The sequence below is a fragment of the Pristiophorus japonicus genome, chromosome 6 (assembly GCF_044704955.1).
Source record: "Pristiophorus japonicus isolate sPriJap1 chromosome 6, sPriJap1.hap1, whole genome shotgun sequence".
NCBI lineage: Eukaryota > Metazoa > Chordata > Chondrichthyes > Pristiophoridae > Pristiophorus > Pristiophorus japonicus.
The window spans coordinates 96,552,976-96,573,159 of NC_091982.1; the positions used below are offsets into that span (position 1 = coordinate 96,552,976).

A 20,184-nucleotide genomic window follows, 5' to 3' on the forward strand; every position below is an offset into this window, starting at 1 on the left:
AACCCTCATCACATTTAAAAAGTGTTTGGATGTGCACTTAAAGAGCCGCAATCTACAGGGCTTCGGACCTAGTGCTGGAAGGTGGGATTCGGCTGGGTTGCTGTTTGTCGGCCGACATGGACACGATGGGCTGAATGGCCTCTTTTGTCGTAATTTTCTATGATTCTATTCTATGGTCAGTGCCATGTCATTAAGAGGAAATTGTTGAGAGAGAGATCTCCTTCCCAAGAACCTAGGGCAGCTTACTCCATTTGTGTGTGGAGGGAACTCCTCAGAGCAGAGACCTTCATCTCTTTCCCCACCCAGTAAATCAGCCAGGGAGGTGCGTGTTGCCCTCCTTCATCATCATCATAGACAGTCGCCTGAAATCGAGGAAGACTTGCTTCCATTTTAAAAGTGAGTTCTCAGGTGACTGTACAGTCCAATACAGGAATTACAGTCTCTGTCACAGATGGGACAGACAGTGGTTGAAGAAAAGGGTGGGTGGGGAGTCTGGTTTGCCACACGCTCCATCCGCTGCCTGCGCTTGCTTTCTGCATCCTCTCGGCATTGAGTCTCATGGTGCTCAATGCCCTCCCGGATGCTCTTCCTCCACTTTGGGCGGTCTTGGGCCAAGGATTCCCAGGTGCCGGTGGTGATGTTGCACTTTATCAAGGAGGCTTTGAGGGTGTCCTTGAAACATTTCCTCTGCCCACCTGGGGATCGCCTGACGTCTAGGAGTTTCGAGTAGAGCGCTTGCTTTGGGAGTCTTGTGTCGGGCATGCGGGCGATGTGGGCCACCCAACACAGCTGCTTCAATGCTGGGGATGTTGGCCTGAGCAAGAACACTGATGTTGGTGCGTCTCATAATCATCGTAGGCAGTCCCTTGGAATCGAGGAAGAACTTGATGAGTCCTTACGTGGCTGAACAGTTCAATACGAGAACCACAGTCCCTGTCACAGGTGAGACAGATAGTCGTTGAGGGAAAGGGTGGGTGGGACAGGTTTGCCGCACGCTCTTTCCGCTGCCTACGTTTGATTTCTGCATGCTCTTGCCGATGAGACCCGAGGTGCTCAGTGTCCTCCTTTTTGCGCTTAATCCACTCAGGGCAGTCTTTCGCCAGGGACTCCCAGGTTTCAGTGGGGATGTTGCACTTTATCAGGGAGGCTTTGAGGGTCTATCCTTCCAGTGGATTTGCAGGATCTTGCCGAAGGAGCGCTGGTCGTACTTCTCCAGTGGTTTGAGGTGTCTACTGTACGTGGTCCACGTCTGTGAGCCACACAGGGGGACAGGTAGCACGACTGCTCTGCAGACCTCGTTCACTCCTACCCTGACGTCAGCCCAAGGGAACTGGTGACGTGACCAACCGCGGGCGGGCGTGTTGGCGGCAGTGATTGACAAGGCGCTCAACCAATCAGCGTGCGAAGGAAGGGAGGAGTGGGGGGACGTCAGCACGCGGAGGGCGTGGCTTGGCGAACGCTGTCAGCCGGAGGAAGCGGCTGTGGGTGTTGAGGGGGTGAGAGCGAGAAAACATTTAGAGAGAGGGCTGTGGGCAGAGGGCGCTGAACTTTGGGCTTGGCCGACCGCCGGTGTGACGTCAATAAGTGACCGTTAAAAAGACAGCTGAGGCGGGAGAGAAGCGTTGGGCTGAGCTGAGCGAGGACAGTGAGTGAGTGAGATGTTTGGTCGGGCCGCTGTCGCCCAGCACCAACACCCATAGTCGGACACCTCCCTTCCCCCGGGGAGGACGCCTGGCTTCCTTTTCTCTCGCTCTCTCTCTGAACCGGTGAACATGGACGGGCAGCAGCCGCCGCCGACAGGAGGCGAATCGCCGCCCCGCGGCAGGGACAAACCCGACAGACCTTCCTCCAAGAAAAAACCTCCCGAAGAGGACCCGAGGAACAAACCCAAGCTGGTGAGTGCTGCCTACAGCTGGTTTCCCCACTGGGGCTTCACTTACTGCCTCTCCCCACCCTGCTGAAACAGTTCATTTGTTGTCTTGGGATTAATTAACAGCATGCTGTCAGTAAAATCAGATTAGCTTGGTTGTAGGGCCTTTTTGGGGCGTGTCGAGTACCCCAGTGATAGCTATATATTTGCAGTCAAGTGAAGAAGTGCATTTCGCAGTGGTTTGCTGATCAGTTGCACATGGTGTTTCCTGATGCACATGTTGCCAAATCAATGAGCAACAGGTTGCACTTTTGTGCCCCAAGTTGCACATCCCAAGCTCTCCCTTGTAGGTGTAGCTTGGACAAAAATTTGTTCGTTGGTAAAGTATGTTTACACGATTTGTATGTTTTAAAGACAAATCACAAAATAAAATTTTTCTGATTTCCTGTAAATTTGTATGTTTTTTTATATGGAGAAGGAAACGTCCACTTTGAATTTGTTCCCTGTAAAAGGGCTGCATTTACTGTGACATTTTAGTATACTGCACGTTGAGTGTACAACACCCATTTTAAAAACGTGCCTGGGGAGAGGGGAAATGAACCAATGTCCCAGACTGAAATGATTTGATTCTAAACCTTGTAATACATAGAGCTGGAACATTTCATGTCACTCCTGCAACAGGCCAATTTCTCCAGGTGGTTAGACTGAATAGCCTGCAAATTAAAGCCAAAAGAAAGGACTAGAAATGGGCAATTTTCTCAGTTGATGTACCCTGTTGTTGGTCTTAGTGCCTTTTAAAAAGAAAACAAAATATGTCTTGTAATAACTTTTTAGTTAGCAAGTCTGTGGATGTGATTGTTTAACATGGTGATATCTATTTAGGGAGAAGTGATTATGACACTTTCTTGCATAAGTGTTGAGAATCAGCTGCTAAAGCACTACAAAGTGGCAGATATATTTGATTTTAAGTGTTAAGAATGATACACATTGACTTCCTGTAATTATCATTTAAGTAACTAGCTGCTGATAATTTTAAAAGTAAACATCATCGTCATCATCATCACCGATGACTTGCTTCCACATGAGTTCAGATGTTTCAATGAAGGACCCGATATTCCAGTCCTGAACTCCAGTTCAAAGAGTGGAAGATGGCTGTGCGTGGATTTTTTTTTATGTGTGGTGACCGTTGCACGTCAGCCACCACACGGGCTTGATGGAGCTAGGCCTTTATCCAGTGGCAAGGGTTAACCAGGACGACTGGAGACCTGCTCTGCTGTACAGACCAGGTGCGCGCACATATCGCAGTGTGGGCTGGCTTGTGCTGCCCCTAGGCTCTCTGCTCTTCTGGGCCCCTTGCCCTCATTTGTCACACCTTCGCCATGATCTCCCTATGCACCAAATGTTTGCTGAACCTCTGCCATGATCACCTACCATATCTCAGCCATGATCCCTCAATGCTCCTCTGCCTTGATCACTTGCTGCACCTCTGCCACGACCTTCCCGCTCCTCTGCTTTACCAGGGCCCCGCGAATGCTCCTGCCTGTGCTCCAAACAACGACCTGGTTCCTGATGACGTCACCCAATCGCCCACCTCAAAGCCATCGCATATCTGGAGCAGCTCACGCTGGAAGTTGTAGTGGCATGCCGCTCCAGCTCTTGCACTTCCCGACCTGCGGAGGTGTTCTTTCTCAGATTGGGGGAGCCACATACAGATACAGTTAGGCACATGTTAACTGCACTTTCCTCTCTGTGAAGTACATTGTGTTACTAAAAATATGTAAAGATGGAATCCGATGTATTATTGATGTTCTAAAGTGGGCATCTTGTATTTTAATGAATAGTTTCAGCTTATTTCAAATGAACTTTCACACCTATTGCTTGGACTAGTGTATAACTGCTGTATATGTTTAGTCTTCATAGGAATTAGTAACTTACATTGACAGATCATTGATTCCAAGTGTAAACATGTTGATTTCAATATATAACACTGCTTTTAAACTTCTTTCTTTCAAATCAATACTTACTAAACTGGTTAGGATTTCCCAACTAGAAAACTTTTTGAATGGGAGTCTGCCTTCCAAGTTTAAACCTCCGTTAGGTAGGGCATAAGAGGGAATAGAGGTAAAATGCTCTCATTGGTCATCAATTATTTAGTTAGCAAAACCCTACACTTGGCAGCATCTAGTTGAGTAGTGCCTTCCATTGCAACTATTGTGGCTTTTAAGTGAGGTACTTATCTTCACACTGACATCCTTCTGGGCATTCATGTGTTGCATCTGGATTGCTCTCTGTCCAGAAAGAAAATATAGTGGTGTTACTGCTCTTAATGTGGCCTCGTCTGGCAACCCTGAATTCCAGAGATGCCAGTTGTGAACTTTGCGATTAAACCATGCAAGGTATCCTTTTGTTCATTTTTATACAATTGACCTTCCGAGGAAATGAGCAAGACTAACAGAAGCAGTCTTTTCTCGAATATGAGCTGTGATTCGATTTTAGTGTACTTGAAGAAACAAAGTGGTTACTGTACTCTGGTCTCATCCTATGATGGATTTTAAAGATTTTACACACTGAATTTTAGCAAGTTGATCCTTTTACTGTAGTCGATTTAAGGACTTGTTTAATCCACCAGTTTTCTCAACCACGCTAGTCTTTTTCAGTTACCTATTTAGAATGCTCAGTAACTGCAGATGTCAATTATCTTGGCACCAATTTTTTAACGTGACTGTTAAATTTCAGCCAAGTCAAAATTAATCCCTCGGCTTGAATATTAGAAATTCCAGGCAATTGTAAACAAAATCAACTTTCTGTGGCAAAATATTGTTCATTGATGTGACTATTGGGACTAGGTGTTAAGTATTAAAAAAATAAACTCTTACAATTACTGTATGTGGGATAGAAGTATAAGTTTTTGTGGAAATTATTCCACTTACTATTTTAATGTTTTGAATAAAATATATCTTGGTTCCTGGTTTGGAATATTGGAATTGCAACTGATGACAAAATGACAGGTTAATGAGTACTTCTGCAGGGCTATGGGCAAAGAGCAGGGCATTGGGACTAATTAGATAGCTTTTTCAAAGAGCTGGCACAGGCATGATGGGCTGAATGGTTTCCTTCTATGCTGCATGATTTTTATATCACTTCTGTGTTCTACATTCCGTATTGTAACATGTCAATTCTGTACTGATTCATCTTTGTGTACACGCCATTCTACAGATGACTCTGGTTGCTAGCGAAGTAAAACTGATCTCTACATTGGTTGAGGCTCATTAGCAGGCAAAAATAGTGGCCTATGACATATTTTAGATGCAGTTCTTTGTTTGTGGTTGCCATTATCGGATTTAAACATGTCAAAAATGTTGATTGGACTTTTGTTATCTTCTGTCAAATCTATGGTGTGTGTGTGTATATAAAAATGGATGCAACCATTTCTTTGCTCATCCATTGAAATAAATGCTGTAATGTAAGTTTCACTTAATACAGGAGGAGACATGGGTGCTCTAACACTGCCTCTTGCATTCTGTGTTGTCGACCAAAATGTTCAAATTCCAGAAATTTTGAACTGAATACCGAATTATGAGTTTTGGCACTCTGTCTTGTCCATGTTCATTGGCTAAATTTCTGATATTTATGGAAAATATTTCACCTTTTTAAACAAAATCAGTATGGAAGTTGTCTTTCTTCAATAATGGTTCTCAATACTAAGTAGACAAGACATTTTTCTGCCAGCAGAATTTGTAGAAAAGATGTAATCGGTGTAACATTTAAATGCTTTTTGCCCATGGTTCAGTGGATTAGTTTTGTGTGATGTACAGTACAACATTTATTACCAAACTTTACAAATGGTCATATTCTGTTGTACTGCACATCAATTGATCATGTAAACTCAGTGAGGCACAGAACTAGTAATACCACATTTATACTGCAGCTCAATGTAAGCCTAGTGGGTTTAATTCTGATTTCAGCCAGGCAGTAGCCTGTCTGGATCACAGGAGAGAATTCTGTGCAACCACATGTGCAGAGCTTCTCTTCCAACAGATAAAATTAAAATGTCTGAAGTTGAACTAGACTGATCACAACCTTGTTGTCGTATTTGACTCAGATGAACTACCGACCATATATCCACGCCATCACCATGCCTACTTCCACCTCCACAGCATTGCCCGACTCCACCCCTGGCTCAAATTAAATCTGCCGCTGAAAACCTCATCCATGCCTTTGTTGCCTCTAGACTGGACTATTCCAACACACTGCTGGCCGGTCTCTCACGTTCTACCCTCCGTAAACTTTAGGTCATCCAAAACTCTGCTGCTTGTGTCCTAACTTGCACCAGGTCTCAACACTCTTGTGCTCGCTGACCTACATTGCATTGATTTAAAAATTATTATCCTTGTTTTCAAATCCCTCCTCATCTCTATATTCTCCTCCAAGTGTACAACTCTGCGTTCCTCTAATTCTGGCCTCTGAAGTATCCCCGACTTAAATTGCTCCACCATTGGTGGCCGTGCTTTCAGGTCCCAAGGCCTTAAGCTCTGGAATTCCCTCCTCATGGGCCCAAGTTTCGGCCTCAGTTGCTCCTGATTTTTTTGAGCAACTGGTGTAGAACAGAGTATCTTAGAAATTCAAATTATCGCCATTTAGTTTGCTCCAGTTCTAGTCAGTTAGAACAGTTTCACTTTGGAACAGAATTTTTTTTTCAAAAGGGGGCGTGTCCCGCCAGTTACGCCTGTTTTCAAAGTTTCGGCAGTGAAAACTTAGAATGGAGTAAGTGAAGATTTTTGTATGCTCGAAAAAACCGTGTCTACACTTTAGAAAATCAGGCGTAGGTTACAAATCAGGCGTAGGGAATGGGGGAGGGGGGTTTAAAGGGAAGTTTACAAACATTAAACACTTCAGTTTTACAAATAAAGAGCCATCAATAATAAATGATAAATACATCAATAAATCAACCAATAAACCAATCAAAAAAAATTCATAAATAAAACATTTTCTACTTACCGACTGCAGCACCGGGAGCCCTCCAATAGCGTGCTGGGATGCCCCCCCCGCCCAGTGTGTCTCTGTCAGTGTCTCTATCTCTCTGTGTGTCTCTCACTCTGTGTCTGTTTCTGACAGTGAGTGGGGAAGAGGGGGTGGGCGGGGAGGGGGGTGACAAGTGAGGGAGGTGAGGGGAGGGGAGGGGGTTGGGGAGGGACGGGGTGAGATGGGAGGGAGAAGGGGGGGGAAGGGAGGGAGGAACAGAGAGAGAGAGAAGAGGGAGGCTGAACGGCCGGGCCCAAGACTTCGAGCTTAGACTTACCAGATTGACAGGTAGGTGGTGTCGGGTCCGGGGGGGGTTGGGGGCGGGCGCAGATCGGTCGGGGGGGGATCGGTCGGGAACGGAGGTCGGGTGGGGGGGAAGGAGATCGGTCAGGAGCGGGGGGGGGTGGCGGGGGAGGGAGAGGAGAGGGAAGGGGAGATCGGTCGGGGTGGGGGAGGGGTGGGGGAGTCTAGTCTGGTCTGGAGGAAGCAGGAGCTGGGCGTGGGAGGCAGCCTTATGCACGCAGCCCCAGTGAGGCCATTCGGCCAGGGCTAGGGGCTGCGTGCTTCAGGCCCCTTCCACACAGTTTTGGGCGCCTGGACCGACTGCACTTGCGCGCTCACTGTAGCGCGCATGTGCAGAGATCCCGGCACTGTTTTCAGCGCAGGGATCTGGCTCCGCCCCCTACAGCCGAGGGCCAGAGGACCTGCAGGGAGCCGGAGAATCTGGAAGTTTTTTTCAGGCGCACTTTGTGGCGCGAAAAACGGGCGTCCAGGAGCGGCCCGAAACTTGGGCCCCATACTTCTCCGCCTCTATCTCTCTCTTTCATCCTTTAAAATGCCCCTTAAAAACTATCTTTGCCCTAATATCTCTTTATGTGGCACAGTGTCAAATTTTGTTTTGTATTGCTCCTGTGAAGTGCCTTGAACATTTTACTACGTGAAAGGTGCTATATAAATACAAGTTGTTGTCGGCAGCAGGGATGACAGTGGGTGCACTGTTAAGCTTATCACTTAACTTGGCTCCAGGTATGTTTAAGAAGTAATGAAAAGATCTTGGGCAATGTTCCCTTTAAGTGCTCTGGAAGTCTGGTTGAGCTGGCTTTTAAATAGAAAAACCACACGCATGGGATTTTGAATGGCTGTGCGGGCCAAAAAAAATTTAGAGGGAACATTGGTCATGGGCACTTTTTAAACTTGGCCTGTTGCTTCATGCTATGTCAAACAGAAGTGGTGTGAGATGACAAGAAATCTCTTGCCACTTTTCTCTGGAGTCAGGATGGCCTCTGGTTCTGGAGACTTGTACTGCAATGTTAATGTTGGTGCGAAGTGTAAGCTGCCATGTAGTGATGTTACAAATTGTATTGTATCCTCATGTAGGCTTTTATTTAAGTTACGATTACTTTTGTATCCTTGTAGAACGGTTTCTATTTCACAGCAACATAAAAGTAGTAGTATGATTCATGTAAAACTGATACATTTCATAATAGAAGTGTATGTCCACAGGCTTGCTGGAGTTCAGGTTTAGAGTAGAACACAATTTGTCAGAAGCAATTTACAGTTGTCCCCCCTGGAGTCCTGTTGTGCTGTACAACAAGATATTTTATTTGCTTTGGGTATTTGAACAGATTCCAAACCTGCCTTAGGCATGTGTGCATTTTTGATCATGTGCCTTGTCATAGTGATATCCATGATCCATGCATGACCTGGAATCTGCTTTTCAAGCTCTACAAAACATTGCAACAGAACTAAGTGGTAAAGGCTTGGTTCTGTTGAATACTTGGACAGCTTAATAGAGACCCGGAATGTGTCTTGTTGGAGAACCACAGAAGCAAGCTTTGGTCCATGCAGTCAAATACGTACTGCTTTCTGACCAATGCAAGAAGTACTGTGGCCTAGCTCGAGGGTTAGAGAAGTGATAATACAATAATGAGTTCCTCTAAGAAACTGTTTATATCCTGGAAATATTTGACACAAAATGTGTAACACAACTTGTGCTAAACATTTGTTATACATATATTAATATATACATTTGCTGTATACTTTTTTCTTTGTTGCAGCAGCTGCTATATTTTCCATTTTGCTTGGTGTTGTCAGTTGACCATTCAGGTATTTGCTGCTCTAAATTCTTAAAAAAATCTAACTTTGAGACCGGAAACGCACTGATGCATTGCTGTGAATTCAAGTTACTTCTTCAAGTGAGACTGACAACGTTTAGGTATTTTAATTTCATGGAAATAGAGGTGATATCCCCTCAGTAAGCAGCCTTAAGATGATTTTTGAGGTAACATCTATCTACACCAAATGTTCCAACACTTGCACACTAGGTAAATTGATTGAATTCAATTTTTGTTCAGATTACATTTTAGGTATACATTTGGAACATTTTGTAACTTAAAGTTTCATAACATTAAATTGCAATGCGGTCTTTTCAGAGACATTTCACATTTCAAATTAAGTTCAAAAAGAGCAAATTTGTTTTAATTCAGGTCTAAGTTTGACATGAGTGAGTATATGTAAAAAGAAATGGCCTTGGCAACATGCTGCTCAATATGTCCTCCGTTCAATGTTGCTTTGTACCGTTTGACCAAGATTCAGAATGTTAGATGTAGGGAGTAATGGAAGTGAACCATAGTGCCACAAATTATTCTGTGGGGCTCGTTCATGTTAAATACTCCTGTGTATTTTGAAGTGTCAGTCTGCTAACAATATGTTGGCTCTAGTCAGATGTCTCACTCCTTTTGTGCGGTTGCATCATATTAGAAAAATAGATTTCCCAATTAAAGCATTAGGAAATGTGCTTCTTGAATGTCCTTTGTGTTATTAATAGTGGTGCGCTTCCTGCATAAAATGGATGAAGTGCTGAAACTTCAGTTGTGGTCAGTGTTGAAAGGCTGCACTTGGCAATTAACCTATTATTTCCGAAATAAACTTAAGATAATGTACAAAAGTCCTACTTCTATGGAAGAGCCCTTATTTCATGTGCTTTCATGAGGAATGTCCAAAAATTAATTTAAGAACAATTGTTAGAACAGAAGGCAGTGCCAACAAAATAAGATTTGCCCTCTGATTTGCAATTTTGGGCATACCACAAAAACCATAGTACAGTACAGGTTGAACCCCTCTTATCTGGCACCCTCGGGACCTGGCCTGTGCCGGATAAGGGATTTTGCCGGACGAGGGGAGGTCACGTTAAATTGGATGGTATAGGTACTGAGCAAGGGGATATCAGGACTGGCTGACTTAGAGCTGGGAGTACGGCAGAGAGAACGGGGTGGGGGGAGTGATGGATCGCGGGATCAGACCAGCGTTTTTGGGAATCTGCAGCGAGGAAGGACTTCAATTTGTTCATGTCGGAGTTCTGCACATGTGCCACCCGGTGGCTGGATGAGGGGTGATGTCGGATAAGGGAGGTTCCACCTGTATATTGGTACTGTTAACTCATTTATGCTTGTAAATGGTTCAGAATGCTAAACAAATTATTTTTACACTAATTTTAAAATTGATAGTGTTTTGAAAAGAAATTCCAACAACATGTTCCAAATAAATAGAAAAAATGGTTTATAATTCGTAGATCTAATTCATAATAGACTGAAAATTACAACTTTTGCTTGTGAATATATAGGATAAAATCAAAAGTGGATTTTCTTTTAAATTGTCTAAATTTTGTATTTTAACTTCCTATCATTAAATGGCAGGTAGACCTTGGATATCGAACTACCAAATGTGCAGCCGTGCTGCTTCCAGTTGGCAGTGGCTGACAAGTGAAGGGTTAACTGTATATCCTGAGTAGATTTATCTTCCTTTTGGTTTGATCTGGCCAGAACAGAGAAACCTTTACTTCTGGAAGTGTGTAAAGCCAATGTTTGAGTTTTCCCAGCCTTGTTTTTATGTTAAACTTTTAATACTTCAGAATCTTCAAAGAACATTCTTGATGATGATTAACAACAGTAATCCATTGTTTCCTGTGTTTTTTTAACATTGGCCTATTTGCTTTAATGTAGTTCCTTTTAGGTAGTACATATTTTATTTAGCATGTTAAGAAATTATGTACTAATTTCTAATTTGTAACTTCTTTACCCAGAGAGTAGTTAGAATGTGGAACTTGCTACCACAAGGAGTAGTTGAGGTGAACAGTGTAGATGCATTTAAGGGGAAACTAAATAAATACACAAGGGAGAAAGGGATAAAAGGTTATGTTGATGAGATTAGATGAAGAGGGTTGGGAAGAGTCTCCTGTGGAGAATGGATCTGTTGGGCTTAATTGCTTGTTGCTGAACATTTTAAGTTACATGATTACAGCAATAATGCGTATGTGAATAACCCTTGCTTTCAAGAAAACAGTTCTTTTGCTACGCTATTAAAACATCAGGCAAATAGTATTTTAATATCTTGATTGTTATATCTTAATTTCAGCAGAATGTGCACAGTGCTAATGTCTAACAGCTGCAAATTGTAGATCGTACACAAGAAGGGACAAAGATACATTAATACAGGGGCCCAAAGCTAGTTTCTATGCTTGCATTGCATGTGATTGATTTATTCTACATTTCATAGTTGGAACTGGTCAGTCACTAGTTTGCTTGGGCCCAAATTTGGTGCGGCGACTTTCCACGCTCAAAACGGCTCCGAAAATATATCATCATATTCTCCCTGCTCTGTCCTTGTGCTTGGTGTGGCGTGGCAATTACAGTGGGGGAGGCGGAGCTAGGGCCCTGTGCTCGAGTGCCAGCAACTCCACGCATGCGCACTGGAGGTTTTGCGCATGCGCAGTAGCTCCTCAGCAGCGTGGGACCCGATGTCCCACCCCTGTCCCAGGCTGAGTGGCCTCCCGCACCGAGGTAGGACTTGAGTTTTATTTTTTTATTTATTAATGGTTGTGCTGTTTGGTGGAGGAGAGTTTTCCGGGGGGGGGGGGCGGGGGGCGGGGGGAGTTTTGATCCGGGGTGGGGGAGGAGTCAGCAGTCCCTCGTGGAGAGAGAAGGCCATCAGTCCCTCTAAGTTAACTCCTGCAGCCTCCGTCTTCTGTGAGCTCAGCCTGCTGTGTGTTGTGTGTGGCCAGTTCCCTGCGCGCGCTCTACCGGCCGGCGTCCCACCCACCTGCACCTATCCCCAATAGCGTGACCTCTTGCACCGGCAGGCCCGCTAACTTCCTGGGCCGAGTTATGAAGGTAGGATGCAAGTTTTATTATTTATTTATTTTTCTCTCTTTTATGCTGCTTGAATGTTGTGAAGATGTTTAGTGCTTTGCAAGGTCCTCTCTGCTTCCCTTTCCACTCCCCTATCTCTGGCTACCTGCGCTGATTTCTTAACTCTCCACGGGTTTTCTGTGCGGCCACAAGTGGGTTTTCTGTGCGGCCACAAGTGGCCACATACGCTGGCCTAAGTTAGTTTGGAGCAACGCTTAAGTGGCCACAACAGGCATAGGTGGCTGGTAACGTCCCCTTTTGGGAAAAAAAACTAAACTTAAAAAAAATCCTAACTAACTCACTCACACTGGCGCAAATTAAATGTGCAGAATGGGGATTTTTAAGAAACTCCAGAAAAATCAAGTTGCTCCAAAAAAAAACGGAGCAACTCCTGGGAAAATTCACTAGTTTGTTACTGATAGTGGTTCACTGGCAAATATTTTAATATGAATGCAAGCCTATTATGACAGTATTACTCTTTCATTTAGCGATATGCAAAGAACCATTGAGTCCTAGTTTGACTGAAGCTTAAACTGTGATACCCTAGTGGCTCACTTTCATTCAACCCTGGCCAAATTGCTTGATCAGAAGATGGGACATTTGTCGACTGCAACGTACTATATCTCCTTTTGGAAAAAGAGAGAAAATATACTCCACTGCATTTGTGTAATAATTAAAATAGCACTAATTTATGTTTATTTCAAGCATCAAAATTCAAGCTGTCATTGCTAGGGAAGGGAACATTTTCTGTTTTGGTAACCAGTGCCAACATTGTAAATTCCCAAGCGTAGAGGTTTACTGCAGGGTGAAACTTTGCACCAAAATGTTTAATTTGAACCCGAGATGAGCATCCCTTCAGGAAGCTCCTTTGCAAAATTGCCAAATTACAGACTGAGTGGCTGCATAAGACACTGCATAAACTTATTTTGCTTTTGACTTTTATAGTCAGTTGTACTTGTTTTGAGTTGAAATCTCTGATGTGAGAGGACATGTAGCCTCAGTTTAGTAATAATTTTCAGGGCATAGAAAATGTGCTTCTCTAGTAGTTCTAATGCTAACCATATGGAGATTCTTCCCCCCGCCCCCCCCCCCCCCCCAAACTAAATTATCCTATCGCAGTATGTGTTTTCGAGAATTCTCAACCTCATACTTAAACAACAATCCAGTTGCTGAAAGGACAGTTGTTGGCACTGCTGTATTACAATATTGAGTTTAGGGGCATCAGCGCTTACTTTCCTCACTTCATTTTTTGCATTAATGAGAGGGGGACTGAAACAGGTCGAGTCGATGTGGTACGAGGTTTCTGGAAAATAGAAGGAAGTTGTTTACGTATTAACTGATCTTGTGCCTCTCCACCCTACGACAAAACCCTTGAAGCTCAAAGGAGATAGATGGTAACCCTGTTTGCTTCATGCCAAACATAATGAATGTGGGACAAACCTATTTGTGGAAATTGTTGAAGGCTCACTATGGGATGGAAATGATCTTTTTAAAAAGCAGGAACATAGGCTAGAATATTAATGTGTGCAGCAGCTATGGTCTTCCCCACACAAAGTGAGACCGTTGTTGCTAAAGAGTTAACTATATAATTTTTTTAGATTGAGGAGAACCTACTAGAAATTAAATCCATTTAGTCTTCGTGCACCAAATAAAGATCTCCCATTCCAGCCTTCTGACCAAAATTTTGATTAGCACCTTTCAGTTATATTGAAGTATTCTCCTGCAATTGCAGTGTCATAAATCCCAATTCTCCTCATGTGCGAGGATAATGAAGGTTGAAGTCATGGTTCCAGTTACCTAACTTCAATTTATCGCTTTGTAAACTTGGCATCAGCAGTAATGGAGTCATTTAATTCAATTAATTTGCCAAAATACTTTTGGGAAGTAATCCCTTGTGTGCAACTTCCCAAGGAAGAGTTGCAAGTTAACTTGTTGAATCTCCTCCATTTCAGTGGATTTTCTATTGAAGTTTGAGGGGGTGGGTGGGGAGGAACATTCATCACCTCATTTGTCACTGGCACTCGTGTTGATAATTTCTTACAAGGTTTGCTAAACTCAGCATTAATCTAGTTCAAAATATCATTCAGTGCTGCTAATGGTAGCATTGTTCACTTTTATAAGTGGCTTGCAGAGCAACTTCTCTTCATTTGTCCATTTCCCTAAGTGGAGGAAAATCATCCGGAATGGCGCTGAGAGCATGCAGAAATCAAGTGCAGGCAGCGGAAAGAGCGTACGGCAAACCTGTCCCACCCTCCCTTACCCTCAATGACTATCTGTCCCACCTGTGACAGAGATTGTGGCTCTCGTATTGGACTGTTCAGCCACCTAAGGACTCATATAGAGTGGAAGCAAGTCTTCCTCGATTCTGAGGGAATGCCTATGATGATGATGATAATTGATTTCTTGAACAGAACTGCATCTTCTGAATTGTTAATCAACACTGTTTGGGTGATCGTGCAGACCAGTTGTGTACACAACATTCCCATTCATAAATAAAAACAGAAAATGCTGGAAATACTCAACAGATCAGGCAACATTTATGGAAAGAGGAACCGAGTTAACGTTTCAGTTCGATGACCTTTCATCAGAACTGGAAAAATTTTGGGATGTAACAGATTTTAAGGAAGGGAAAGGAGGAAAGAACAAAAGGGAAGGTCTGGTAGGGTGGAAGGCAGGAGTAATTAAATGAAAAAATTTATAATTGTACAAAGCAAAAGAACATGTAAAGAAACAAAAGATGCTTCGAGTAAAGTTGTAAATGGATATACCTGAAAAGGGTGGGGAAGATGGATTTGGTGGTGGGATCATTCTGGAGGTGGCAGAAATGCCAGAGGAAGTTGGCATGAAAGGTGAGGACAAAGCGATGCTTATCGTGATCTCCATCATAGGCAGTCCCTCGAAATCAAGAAAGACTTGCTTTCACTCAAAATGAGTTCTTGGGTGACTGAACAGTCCAATACGGGAATTACAGTCTCTGTCACAGGTGGGACAGAGTCGTTGAAGGAAAGGTTGGGTGGGAAGACCGGTTTGCCGCATGCTTATTCTGCTGCCTGCGCTTGCTTTCTGCATGCTCTCGGCGATGAGACTCGACGCCCTCCTGGATGCTCTTCCTCCATTTAGGGCGGTCTTTGGCCAAAGACTCCCAGGTGTCAGTGAGGATGTTGCATTTTATCAAGGAGGCTTTGAGGGTGTCCTTGAAACGTTTCCTCTGCCCACCTGGGGCTTGCTTGCCGTGTAGGAGTTCCGAGTAGAGCGCTTGCCTTGGGAGTCTTGTGTCGGGCATGCGAACAATGTGGCCCACCCAACGGAGCTAGTTGAGTGTGGTTAGTGCTTTGATGCTGGGGATGTTGGTCTGATCGATGACGCCAACGTTGGTGTGTCTGTCCTCCCAGGGGATTTGCAGGATCTTGCAGAGACATCGTTGGTGGTGTACCTCCAGTGATTTGAGGTGTCTACTGTATATGGTCCACGTCTCTGAGCCATACAGGAGGGCAGGTATCACTACAACTCTGTAGACCATAAGCATGGTGGCAGATTTGAAGGCCTGATCTTTGAACATTCTCTTCCTCTGGCGGCCGAAGACCGCGCTGGCACACGAGGCGGTGTTGAACCTTGTCATCGATGACTGCCCTTGTTGATAATAGGCTCCCAAGGTATGAAAAGTGGTCCACGTTGTCGAGGGCTGTGCCGTGGATCTTTATGACTGGGGGGCAGTGCTGTGTGGCAGGGTCAGGTTGGTGGAGGACCTTTGTCTTACGGATGTTTAGTGTAAGGCCCATGCTTTCGTACGCCTCAGTGACTATGACTTGGGAGTTCAGTCTCGGAATGTGAGCAGACGCAGGCGTCGTCCGTGTACTGTAGCTCGATGAGAAGTTGGGATGGTCTTGGATCTGGCCTGGAGACGATGAAGGTTGAACAGGTTCCCACTGGTTCTGTAGTTTAGTTCCACTCCAGCGTGGAGCTTGTTGAGCGTGAGGTGGAGCAATGCAGCGAGGAAGATCGAAGAGGGTTGGCGTGATGACGCAGCTCGGCTTGACCCCAGTCCGGACGTGGACTGGGTCTGTGATCGATCCGTTGGTCAGGATCACGGCTTGCATGTTGTTGTGGAGCAGATGGAGGATGGTGACAAACTTTTGGGGGCAGCCGAAACGAAGGAGGACGCTCCGTAGTCCCTTGCAATTGACCATGTCAAAGACCTTTTTTATAAGGTCAAAGAAGGCCATGTACAAGGGTTGGTGCTGTTTTGTGCATTTCTCTTGCAGTTGTCGCGCCGTGAAGATTATGTCTGCTGTACCCAGTAGTGGCTAAAATCTGCACTGACTCCGGGACGAGCTCCTCAGCCACAGGGAGAAGATGGACTCTAACGACGACTTTCCCAGTGGCTGATAAGGCGATTCCTCTGTCGTTGCCGCAGTCGGACATGTCCCTTTTTAAAAGATGGTCACGATTACTGCATCTGAGCGCTCCTCCTTCCAGATGAGGGAGATGAGGTCATGCATTCATGCCAATTGTGCCTCTCCACCATACTTTAGTGCATCAACGGTGATTCCATCCGCTCTCGTTGCCTTGTTCTTGAGTTGACGGATGGCCTTTTCTACCTCGTGCCAGGGCTGGGGTTTTGCTGAGATGGTACCGGGTAGCATGCTGCGGAATGGAATCGGGGACACTTGAGTCAAAGGTTAAGGAGATCTTCGAAGTGCTACTTCCAGAGGGTCCTGACTGTCTCGGCGTCCTTGATGGGTGTCTCCCCGTTCTTGGCCAGCAGTGGGGTGGGGCCTTGGGTACTTGGGCCGTAGGTGGCTTTGACTGCGGTGAAGAATCCTCACACATCATGGCTGTCGGCCAGCTGCTAAATCTCTTGTGTTTTCTCCATCCACCACCTGTTCTTTAGGTCGAGGGTTTTTTGTTGGGCCTTGACCTTAAGCAGTCTGTAATGCTGCTTTGTTGCTCCCGAGTTGGGTGGTTGTTTTAGGTTCAGAAATTCCCTGCGCTTGCGATTTATTAGCTCTTGGATCTCCTGGTCATTCTCATCAAACCAGTCCTGGTGTTTCCTGGTTGAGTGACTGAGTATCTCTTCGCAGGCACTGGTTATGGTGGCCTGGAGGTCACACCAAATGCTGTGGGCCTTCTGCATATCTGGGTCATTAAGGGACGCTAGCTCAGCAATGAGGCGCTGGCTGTAATAGGGCTCTTTTAGCTGGGTGTTTGCGTACCCTGGCATTGATTTTTTTTTTGCTGTACTGCTTCTGCTGCCGCCGCTGCTTTGGGGCTATATTGATGTTGATGATGATGGAACGGATTAGGCGGTGGTCCATCCAGCAGTCGTCAGCTCTTGTCATGGCATGGATGATGCGCACACCCTTGCGATCCCTGGCTTGAACAATGACATAGTCGAGCAGGTGCCAGTGTTTGGAGCGAGGGTGTTGCCACGATGCCTTGTATTTGTCCCTCTGGTGGAACAAGGTGTTAGTGCTGACAAGGTCGTGTTCTCGGCATTTTGTCAGGAGCAGGGTACGGCTGGAGTTGGTTTTCCCTACCCCCTCTCTGCCGATTACGTCTCCTCAGAGGTCTCTGTCCTTGCCAACTCTGGCGTTGACGTTGCCGAGGAAGATCAGTTTGTTGTCCGTAGGGATGCGGGGCAGAGATTGTTTGAGGCTGGAGTAAAATTCCTCTTTGGCCTCATCTGTTGCATCGAGTGTTGGAGCATATGCACCGATGACTGGCACACTGGTTCCGGGATAGGGTGAGTCGGAGAGTCATGAGACATTCGCTAATCCCGCAGCGCGAGTCTCTGAGGCGGTCAACTAGCTCGTTCTTGATAGAGGCGGAGTTCTTCCTCTGGTTTGCCTTTCCAGAAGGTGGTAAAAGCTCCGCCTTGTTCCTTGAGCTGTCCTTCCCCCTGCCCACCGGGTCTCGCTTTGGGTGGCGATGTTGACATCGAAGCGTCCGGGCAACTATGGCGCTGCGGCGTTCCGGTCTATCATTGTTGGAGTTGTCCATGAGGGTCCTGACGTTCCAGGTCCCGAACTTCATATTGGAGGGTGGAAGATACCTGTGCACGAGTTCTTTTAACATGGGGTGGCTGTTGCACACTGGCTACCACACGGGTTTAGCTGAGCAAGGTCTTGGTCCAGTTGCAAGGGGGTCCAAGACGACTGGAGACCAGGCACTGCTGTATGAGTCTAATTGCCTACGACGAGATGCGGGCTATAAGTTCGGGTTGAGCAACGCCCTTCGGTGAGATGGTAAGAGATTCGAAGCCTCACTTAAGGTCAGAGGTCCATTTTGTGGAAGGAGGAGAGGTCGGAGTGACTGCCATTGTGCACACCATGTGCTCGACAGAGACTCCGTTGCGGGAGGCCAGGACGGCGTCGATGGATGGAGGGAGGCCCAGAGGGAAGGCTCGCGCGTGAGGTAGACCCCAAACCTGTGTTTGAAGCTAGTCGAAGACTCACCACCGTTGAGATTGCCGGGGGTCGGTTGGAGCAGCTGAGTCGTCCGTGGGGAGCGAGAAGTGAGGGTCCACTGGCAGCAAGGAGGTAGGCCGCAGTTGGGGGACGGGCAGTGGGCCCTTGCAGCACGGTTTAAGGGGTAGTTGGAGTACTTTAAGGGTTGGAGTTAGGACCAGAAGGGGCTTCGACAGTATTTGGGGGGGTTGGGGGGGGCGGAGGTTTGAGGGAGAGAGGTGGAAGATGATGTCACATGAAGGCTTGTTGGGGGAGAGTCCCCTAGGAGATGATATCCCATCCGCCATCTTGGAGCTCGGTGATCTTGGAGGGAGGGGGAAGGGGTGAGAACGGAAGTGTGGGAAATGGAACGACACGGTTGAGGGCCCTGTCAACCACGGTACAGGGGAATCCTCGGTTAAGGAAAACGGAAGACATCTCTGAAGCACTCGTATAAAAGGTGGCATCGTCAGAACAGATTCGAAGGAGACAGAAACTGGGAGAATGGAATAGAGTCCTTACAGGAAGCGGGATGGGAGGAAATGTAGTCCAAGTAGCTGTGGGAGTCTGGGCTTGTGTTTATCGATAGCCTATCCCTAGAAATGGAGATTGAGAAGTCTGTTACGTCTCTAACTTTTTCCAGTTCTGACGAAAGGTCTTTGACCTGAAAAGTTTCTCTCTCCACAGATGCTGCCTGACCTGAGTATTTCTAGCATTTTCTGTGTTTATTTCAGATTTCCAGCATCTGCAGTATTTTGCTTTTGTATTCCCATTCATAAACATTCATTGTTTGGGAGAGGCGCCTGAACCATCATTTCTGCCACACATGGGCCACTTCACTTTAGTTGCCAGTGGATGTTGTTTTAACTTTATCTTCAATACATTAATCATGAAAGGGCAGATATTTAAGATCGCAATGAAGTCAGAAAAGAAACTAGAAAATGATAATGTACTGAGTTTTGTGGCGAGAGCAGTTTATCTGACCATTGCAGCTTTTGTAAAAGATATCTTGTCATGAATATCAAAATACTTGCATTGTATGTCAGATAGTTGTACAGGTTGAGTGTCTGAAATCCGGAGTTCCGGAATCCGGATCGTGGCGGGGTCATCAGGAATCCAGAATATGTCCCAGAATCGGGACTTTTTTTAAACCCGATTACTGCTGCGAGTTGGGCCTAGGGAGAGGGACAAACACCAAAAAATTTTCCAAAAAACACACTAAAAATTCACACAACCCTACTAAATCGCTGAAAAAGAATTAAAAAAATCAAAACTTTTACTTGCCTTTTTTGCAGGTTTTTCCCGGCCGTCAACCCCTGACCAACTCGCCCGCTGATCCCTGACTCACAACCGACGTTGCCAAACTCAGAACCACCCCCCTCCCTTCCCTCCCCGAAAAACATTCCGAAATCTGGAAATGCCCAAACCTTGGTCCAGACGTTTCTGGATTCGGGATGTCTGAATGATCCGAAATCTGGAAATACCCAAAATGTGGAACGGCCTCAGTCCTGAGGTTTCTGGATTTCGGACGCTCTAACTGTACATCAAAATCTCTTTGTAAATATATTTTGATTGCTTTGTTTGCTTAATTTTATTCAATTTACCCTTGTGTCTTTTATGTGGAATTGGTCCAACTTCTAAAACTATCCCAGCTTAATTT

At 45.5% G+C, this 20,184-nt stretch overlaps 1 protein-coding gene across 1 annotated transcript in view; it reads left to right on the forward strand.

Moving 5' to 3' along the window:
• The first annotated feature begins 1,472 nt into the window (after positions 1 to 1,472).
• Positions 1,473 to 20,184, forward strand: part of diaph2 (diaphanous-related formin 2) — a 503,895-nt gene continuing 485,183 nt past the window's right edge. Inside the window, exon 1 of the mRNA XM_070883985.1 lies at positions 1,473 to 1,895. Within this exon, the coding sequence (XP_070740086.1) occupies positions 1,773 to 1,895 (123 nt within the window). The 5' untranslated portion in view covers positions 1,473 to 1,772. The remainder of the gene's footprint in view (positions 1,896 to 20,184) is intronic.